Below are 9,370 nucleotides of genomic sequence, written 5' to 3'. Positions count from 1 at the left end.
ATTCTTCCCAAACATCGCTACCACTCTAAAATGATAATAATTTCTGGATCCCTGCTTCCAATAATTGATCATTCCCTTCTTCGAGGCCATAACATAACCTGCCCCAGATTTCAGAAGACCTGAAACACTATGTTGTTACTATTCATTTCATATTTACTCAAGACTCAGATCAGGGATTACATCATATACATCGCTATTACCAACATGAAGCACAAGGCCTGGCACAGGCTGAGTATTCAGACATACTGAGCAAATGAAAAAATGAGCAAATGAATAACTTTAGCACTTACTATCTCCATACTACATATATGGTCTGCTGACTACACTGCTAGTCCCTAAAGGACAAGGAACATGTCTCACAGCTCTGCATCCTCCACAGCAACTAGCACAGTAGCAGAAGTGAAGAATCCCTTGTGATATAAGTTCAGAGACTACTGCCTGATCATAAACACACACACACACACACACAAAAAAAAATGTAGGAAAAAGCAGAAGCCAGGGTAGTTTTATCCACGAAAATGTTAATACAAGATATCACATTTCTGGATAGAACAGAAGAAAGGGTAAAAAACACCATGGTCACCAATCTAGAACTGGATCCATCTGGCATCCCTCTTCATTTCCTTTGGAGCTAGAGGTCGCTTGATTAATGCAAGCAGCATGGACTGGTTAAAGTGCTTGAGATCTGACATCAAAACACCTGAGTTCAATTTTTCTTTTAGACATGACAATAGATTATGATTATGTTTTTAAAAAGAGTCAACTGGGTGCCATCACTTTGGGAGGCTGAGGCAGGTGGATCATGAGGTCAAGAGTTCAAGACCAGCCTGGCCAAGATGGTGAAACCCTGTCTCTACTAAAAATACAAAAAGTTAGCCAGGCATGGTGACAGGCACCTGTAATCCCAGCTACTTGAGAGGCTGAGGCAGAGAACTGCTTGAACCCGGGAGGCGGAGGTTGCAGTGAGCCAAGATCACACCACTNAAAAAAAAAAAAAAAAAAAAAAATTCTTCACCGTTTAAAGATATTAATTTATGATTAAAATAATATGATACAAGGAATTTATTTTCATAAGAATCTGGTGGAGAAGGTAAGGGTGAAGAAGTGGAAGTGGATTGGGGAAGAGGGAAAATGAAACAAGTTTGGCCACAAAATGATAACTTTTGAAGCTGGGTAATGGGCACATGGGAATTAAACTATTCTCTCTACTTGCATAGTATATATTTGAAATGTTCCATAACAAAAGGTTTAAAAAAAAAATCCAAGTTCAAATCCATACTTTCCATTTACTACTGGATGACCTTGAATACTAAACTGCTCTAAGCTTAGTTCCATATCTGGAATTTAGAGATAACAATGGTACTGTAACCAGGATTAAATAAAATATTACATGTGGAAAGTGCAAATGTTAACTGCTTTTAGAAGTGTTATTATAAATAATTATTGATAATAGAGCTTTAATATCATAATAATGGTAGATATTGCTAAGAAAAAGACTAACTGAAAATAGATCACTGAGAGATTGAAAACTTCTTGAGAAATCCTGATTTTGGCCAGATGCAGTGGCTCACACCTATAATTCCAACCCTTTGGGAGGGCCAGAGGGTTGCCTGAACTCAGGAATTCGAGACCAGCCTGGGCAACACAGTGAGACTCCATCTCTACAAAAATTAAAAAAGAAAAAATTAGCTGGGAGTGGTAGCATGCACCTGTAGTCCCATCTACTCAGGAGGCTGAGGTGGGAGGATGGCTTGAGCCTGGGAGTCCAGACTGCAGTCAGCAGTGATCATGCCATTGCACTCTAGCCTGGGCAACAGAGCAACAGTCTCAAAAAAAAAAAAAAAAAAAAAAAGATGCCAGGCACAGTGATTCATGGTTCATGCCTGTAATCCCAGCACTCTGGGAGGCTGAGGAAGGTAGATCACTTGAGCCCAGGAGTTTCAGACTAGCCGTGGCAACATGGTAAAACCCCATCTCTCTTTTTTTTTTCTTTTTTTTTAAAGGAGGCAAACGGTAGGGAAAGAAAAAGGGAGCAAAAGGGTGGTAGAATCCCATCTCTATGAAAAATCCAAAAATTAGCCAGTCTCATAACACAGTCTCTAGATATATAGATAAGATTTTTTAAAGAAAAGAAAGAACAACCAAAAAAAGCCTGATTTTATTCATGTAAAACATAAGTGAAACATTTATAATACCCCTTCAACATTCCAAGGAACTTGCCAGGCACTGTTTCAGTTTCTTCATCAAATCAATGTCATCAAAATAATAAGAACTGTTCTAGAGATTTAAAAAGACTAAATGCCTGCATTTCTTTGCCTGTGGGGGAAAAAAAAAGACTAAATGCCATGTGGGGACCTGGTTTGCATTTTGATTTGAACACATCAACCATAAAAAAATATTGGGGGAACGGCCGAGCACGGTGGCTCACGCCTGTAATCCCAGCACTTTGGGAGGCCGAGGCGGGTGGATCACGAGGTCAAGAGATCAAGACCATCCTGGTCAACATGGTGAAACCCTGTCTCTACTAAAAATACAAAAAATTAGGGGGTTAGGGGGAAAATAAGCCGGGCATGGTGGCGTGTGCCTGTAGTCCCAGCTACTCAGGAGGCTGAGGCAGGAAAATTGCTTGAACCCAGGAGGCGGAGGTTGCAGTGAGCCGAGATCGCGCCATTGCACTCCAGCCTGGGTAACGAGAGAAACTCCGTCTCCAAAAAAATAAAATAAAATAAAATAAAAAAATAAAAAAATAAAAAGTCCCTCCACTTTCTCATAGCAGTGACAAAAAAAGAAAAAACAAAAAAAAGATATTCCATTTTAAGAGATATGTAATGAAATAATTTTTTTTTTAAATGACTTATCTTTTAAAAATTCAGCAAAGCAAAGTCAGGCATGGTGGCTCATGCCTGTAATCCCAGCACTTTGGGAGGCGGGTGGATTACCTGAGGTCTGGAGTTTGAGACTAGCCAAGCCAACATGGTGAAACGCTGTCTCTACTAAAAATAAAAAACTAGCCAGGTGTGGTGGTGCACACCAGCTACTCAAGAGGCTGAGGCAGGAGAATAGCTTAAACCCAGGAAGCGGATGTTGGAGTGAGCCCAGACTGCGCCATTGCACTCTAGCCTGCCTGGGCAACAGAGTAAGACTCCTTTCAAAAAAAAAAAATACAGCAAAACCAATAGAGCAAATTTGGCAAAACAGTAATAACTGTTAAATTCTAGGAATGAGTATTTGGTAGGTCATTATAGTATTTTATCTACTTTTTATAAGCTTAATAATTTGGGAGCTGGGTATGATGGTTCACACCTGTAATCTCAGCACTTTGGGAAGCCAAGGCAGGTGGATTGCTTGAGACCAGGAGTTTGAGACCAGCCTGTGCAACATAGCAAAGCCCTGTCTCTACAAAAAAAATACGAAAATTAGCCGGGCATGCTGCACACACCTGTAGTCCCAGCTACTCAGAAGGTTGAGGCAGGAGGATCAATTGTGCCTGGGAGGTCAAGGGTACATTGAGCCATGATAGCACCACTGCACTCCTGCCTGGGAGAGAAAGCAAGACCCTGTCTCAAAAATAGTAATAGTAATAATAATAACAATTTTCAGGCTGGGCGTGGTAGCTCACACTTGTAATCCCAGCACTTTGGGAGGCCAGGATGGGTGGATCACTTGAGGTTAGGAGTTCAAGACCAGCCTGGCCAACATGGCAAATCCCCATCTGTATTAAAAATACAAAAAAAAAAAATTAGCTGGGTGTGGTGGTGCATACCTGTGGTCCTAGCTACTCTGGAGGCTGAAGCAGAAGAATCACTTAAATCAAGGAGGCAGCCTTCCTTTCAGCCGGAACCACCATCTTCCAGTAATTCGCCAAAATGACGAACACAAAGGGAAAGAGGAGAGGCACTCGATATATGTTCTCTAGGCCTTTTAGAAAACATGGAGTTTTTCCTTTGGCCATGTATATGCGAATATATAAGAAAGGTGATATTGCAGACATCAAGAAAATGGGTACTGTTCAAAAAGGAATGCCACAAATGTTATCATGGCAAAACTGGAAGAGTCTACAATGTTACCCAGCATGCTGTTGGCATTATTATAAACAAACAAGAGCAAGATTCTTGCCAAGAGAATTAATGTGCATACTGGGCACATCAAGCACTCTAAGAGCTGAGGTAGCTTCCTGAAATGTGTGAAGGAAAATGATCAGAAAAAGAAAGAAGCCAAAGAGAAAGATACCTGGGTTCAACTGAAACGCCAGCCTGTTCCACCCAGAGAAGCACACTTTGAGAGAACCAATGGGAAGGAGCCTGAGCTGCTGGAACCTATTCCCTATGAATTCATGGCATAATAGGTGTTTTAAAAAAAAAAAAAAAAACCAAGGAGGCAGAGGTTGCAGTGAAACAAGATCACACACTGCACTCCAGCCTGGGTGACAGACCAAGACTCTGTCTCAAAATAATATAAAATAAAACTTAGCCTGGAGTAGTTGCACATGCCTGTAGTCCCAGCTCCTTGGGAGGCTGAGGCAGGAGAATCACTTAAGCCCAGGAGTTTCAGACTGCGGTGAGCTATAATGGTACCACTGAACTCTAGGCTGGGTGACAGTAAGCCTCTGCCTCAAAAAAAAAAAAAATTTTTTTTTAATATTTTTCATTAAAAAAAGAGAGCACTGCCATTAGATATGAGGGCCATGAATTAGGACAGGAACAGCAGGTTGTTAAGGGGACCACACTCCACAGATGAATGGGGTCATGGTTGATGTTAACTCCTCTTTTGTGCTTCCACTGCACTCTATACATATTGCACTCACGGTACCTTCAGCAGTATGATGCACCTTATCATTAATATGCCTTGTTCCCATCTAATATACTGTAACTTTCTGAGAAAATCTGCATCTTTTTTATCTCTGTATCCACAGTACCTAACACAAGGAAGATACTCTGTAAAAGCTTGCTAATGAATACCTTATTTATTTGTAATATTAACCATTCTGCAGACATGATAATACTCCCATGATAATACTCCCATCAGATCCTCAAGATTTTCTTACCTTGTAATAATGTTCCAAGAGAATCCTGACTACTCCCTCTACGCTTTCTGCCTCAACAGGCTTCCTGGCAAATTGGAGCAGGTATTGCAAAGCATCTGCTGGAGAGGTAGCTTTACACAGATCTATGTGGAGTGCTGCAGATTTACTTGGTTTTGTTAGTCGGAGTTTCTTAGTAGCAATTTCCTCCTGTTGTTGCTGTGAGGGGTAGAGAAAATAAGACCTAAATGAAAACATAGTATCTGTAAATTTAACTTTGCCTCATTTGATGGAAATAATTTTCCATTATGACAAATAATGTATTCAGCTGATAGACTTAGGAAAAAACAGTATTATAAACTGGAAAAAGAGCTCCAGGTTGGTGATGAGGCCATAAGTCTCAATTTTGCCTTTACTAGCTCCTGTGCCTTTAGGAAAGTCATTTAATTTCTCCAAGTGTCAGTTTATTTCTCCGTAAAATAGGTATACTATTTTTTTTCTTACAGATGGGGTCTCTCGATGTTGCCAAGGCTAGTCTCTAACTCCTGGTCTCAAGCAATCCTCACACCTCAGCCTCCCAAAGTGCTGGGATTACAAGCATGAGCTACTGTGCCCAGCCTTACACTAACATTTTGATCTACCTATCTCTGAGGATTGTGGTAGCCTTTGAGTTTAGAGGCCACACAAAGGATCTACTCCATTCTTGTAAGACAGAGCGAGACGCTGTCACCCAGGCTAGAGTACAATGGCACAATCTTGGCTCTATGCAACCTCCAACCTCCTAGGTTCAAGCAATTCTCTCTTTTTTTTTTTTTTTTTTTAATTTTTTTGAGACGGAGTTTCACTCTTGTTGCCCAGGTGACTGGCGCGCCATGGCACAATCTCTGCTCACTGCAACCTCTGCTTCCCAGGTTCAAGCAATTCTCCTGTCTCAGCTTCCCTAGTAGCTGGGACTACAGGTATGCACCACCAAACCGAGCTAATTTTTGTATTTTTAGTAGTGACAGGATTTCACCATGTTGGCCAGGATGGTCTCTAACTCCTGACCTCACAATCCGCCTGCCTTGGCCTCCCAAAGTACTGGGATTACAGGCGTGAGCCAATGCACCCAGCCCACTTCAAGCAATACTCATGCCTGACTCCCAACTAGCTAGGATTACAGGTGTATGCCACTACACCCGGCTAATTTTTGTATTTTTAGTAGAGATGAGGTTTTGTCATGTTGCCAAGGCTGTTAGTCTTAAAGTCCTGACCTCAAGTGATTCCTCTGCTCCGGCCTCCCAAAGTCCATTCTTTATTAGAAAACAAATACCGGGCCAGGCGTGGTGGTTAACGCCTGTAACTCCAGCACTTTGGGAGGCCGAGGTAATCACTTGAGGCCAGGAGTTCAAGACCAGTCTGGCCAACACAGCAAAACCCCGTCTCTACTAAAAATAAAAAAATTAGCTGGGCATGGTGGTACATGCCTATAGTCCCAGCTACACAGAAGGCTGAGGATCGCTTGAACCCAGGAGCCAGAGGTTGCAATGAGCCAGGATCAAACAACTGCACACGGATTTGGGAAACAAGAGTTAAACTCCATAAAAAAAAAAAAAAAAAAAAAAAATGGAAAGGAAAGGAAACAAATATTGGATGGGGGTTGTGACTTACACCTATAATCCTAGCACTTTGGGAGGCTGAGGCAGGAGGATCCCTTGAACCAAGGAGCTCAAAACCAGCCTGGGCAACATGGTGAAAAATAATAATAGGCCAGGCTCGGTGGCTCATGGCTGTAATCCCAGCACTTTGGAAGGCCGAGGGAGGTAGATCACCTGAGGTCAGGAGTTCGAGACCAGCCTGACCAACATGGAGAAACCCCATCTCAAAATTAGCCAGGCGTGGTGGCACATGCCTGTAATCCCAGCTACTCAGGAGGCTGAAGGAGAATCACTTAAACCTAGGAGGTGGAGGTTGCAGTGAGCCAAGATCGTGTCATTGCACTCCAGCCTGGGCAACAGAGCAAGACTCCATCTCAAAAATAGTAATAATGATAGGCCAGGTACAGTGGCTCATGCCTGTAATCCCAGCACTTTGGGAGGCCAAGGCGGGTGGATCATGGGGTCAGGATTTCAAGACCAGCCTGACCAAAATAGTGAAAGCCTGTCTCTACTAAAAATACAAAAAAATTAGCTGGGTGTGGTGGCAGGTACCTGTAATCCCAGCTACTCGGGAGGCTGAGGCAGCGAACTGCTTGAACCAGGAGGTGGAGGTTGCAGTAAGCTGAGATTGCACCACTGCACTCTAGCCTGGGCAACAGAATGAGATTCCATCTCAAATAACAAAAAATAAAATAAAATAAAATAAAATTCCTTAACACCTAATGCTGTATTTTTAAGTACTGAGCAATTACCTGCTTACAAATTCACTTTTCTAGAGAAAAGAGACTAGGACTATTCTAGACAAGAACACAGTATGACATGATAAAAAGAATAAGGGCTTTGGAGTCAGAGGAATTTGTATTCAATAACAACTTACTAGTTAGGGAGGGCCTTCTTATTCTATAGGAGGGCATAATAATACTTTATTATCACAGAGCTATTTGCTAAATCTAAGTTATTATACATAACTTTATTATACATACATGTAAGTGCTAGATACATAACTGTTCTTCCTCCTCATCTTTTCAGCGGAGAAAAAAGAACAGAAGCACTAAGATCTCATTAATCACTTTGATGTTAACTACTCATGAAAAATTAAATGAAGAAATTGGCTCTCCTCTTAAAATTCTTACTATTTCTATCCTGTTCCTCTCAAGTTCCGTTTTTAGTCTTAGCTAAGGTGGTTAGGTCAAAAGCCAGGAATGTTTTCCCTAAGTGCTATGTAAGGAAGAGGACAAACCTATATCAACTATTCAACCACCAACAACACTTTAGTGACCCAGGCCCTATTGTCCATCTCCAGGACACAGAGATGAACCACTCTACAAGTCTAAGGATCTAAGAATGCAACCGATGCATTGGCATAATTGGGGGCATGTCAAAAATGCAGAATCTTGCCTTATCTCCTCTGCTTGACTTATCAAATAGAACCTACATTTGAACAACGTCCCCAGGTGATTTGTATACACATTAAAATATGAGAAATGGGACATTAGGATTTGGGATCAACCCTAGCGACATCTACGAGGAGACACATGGAGCATCACTGACTGCTCAGACTGGGGCTCTGCCTACCTTTCACAAATTCATGGTGGGGAAGGTACTGCTCTCCTTCCTGCGTTAGCTGTCTGAAGTCTGTGATCCCGCCTGCTTACACCACGCCTGAAGGAATTCTATAGACCCTTCTTTCAGCCCCTTAGAGGCTTTCGTATATCCAAACTGGTCCCTGGGAGCTTTTTTTGGAACGTGGGGTGGGGAGGCTAGAAGCGGCTCCGCTGCTAACTGGCTGTAACCTCATACCCCTCGGGAAGGCTCAATGTCCACATCTAGAAAACGAGGGTGCTAATTTAACGCTATGTAGCAAAGTTGTGTAAAAGAATAAAATAAGATAATGAGATATCGGATAAGACAGTTCCGCAAATTAAAAACACTGTTTCTCCTAATAATTTTTTTTAAAATCCTGTCAGACTACACATATTAATGACAACAGCGGCTGCAAACTAACACGCCCACTAACGCGCAATATTAAAGACTATAAAGAAGTCGGCACTTAACACGGGCGTATGGAGCCTGTTCTGTTCTGGCAAAGTGCCGGGGTTTTGGATAATCTCCCCTGCTCCGGGTCGGTTCTGGATCTTTCCCGCCAGAACTTACCTGAACCACTTTCGTGAATTCCTCATAAACCCGCTTCTTAAGGTGCGCCGCCATGCCTACCCCGGGGCCCTCTCAGCTTCCGCACAGTACGAGTGAGGCGGGGTGGACTGATCCGGAAAACTTGTCTAGGCGCGGGGATGGGTGGATGACTTGCCGAGATCCCACAAGGCAGTGGGGTTTGGGGAAAGAGCGACCGCTTCCTGTTGCTCGACTGCCCGCCACTTTACGGACTGATTTGGCGGCCTACGCCTCCTGCACCGGAAGAGCAGAAAAGGGAGAGCGGCTTGCGGGAGGCGGTGCCTCTGGCGGGAGAAGCCAAGACTGAAAGGGTGGACCACCCAATAAGCTTTGGGAGGCTGGCTGGTGGCCTCGGAGTGGCTAAGGGACTGGTGCAGCGCAGCGCGAAGGGAGGGAGGAGGTATAGGTTAAAGGGCGGAGGCGGGGAATCCAAAACTAGAGGCTAAACCTGGAGCCTTGTAAGGGGTTTGACTGGTGAAAGAACTCAAAGAGGCTCAGCTGACATTTTCATCATCCTTTGCTATACAAGATGCTGCTTCTA

The 9,370-nt window shown here is 43.0% G+C and overlaps 1 protein-coding gene across 1 annotated transcript in view; it reads right to left on the bottom strand.

Moving 5' to 3' along the window:
- Positions 1-9,069, bottom strand: part of INTS4 (integrator complex subunit 4) — a 127,479-nt gene extending 118,410 nt beyond the window's left edge. Inside the window, exons 1-2 of the mRNA XM_037734977.1 lie at positions 8,812-9,069; positions 5,045-5,239 (exon numbers count right to left, since the gene is read on the bottom strand). Of these exons, the coding sequence (XP_037590905.1) occupies positions 5,045-5,239; positions 8,812-8,865 (249 nt within the window). The 5' untranslated portion in view covers positions 8,866-9,069. The remainder of the gene's footprint in view (positions 1-5,044; positions 5,240-8,811) is intronic.
- Positions 9,070-9,370: the final 301 nt, after the last annotated feature.

The sequence above is a fragment of the Cebus imitator genome, unplaced genomic scaffold (assembly GCF_001604975.1).
Source record: "Cebus imitator isolate Cc_AM_T3 unplaced genomic scaffold, Cebus_imitator-1.0 Scaffold698, whole genome shotgun sequence".
NCBI lineage: Eukaryota > Metazoa > Chordata > Mammalia > Primates > Cebidae > Cebus > Cebus imitator.
The sequence above is the reverse complement of the archived record's forward strand: the minus strand, read 5'-3'. Positions and strand labels throughout refer to the sequence as shown.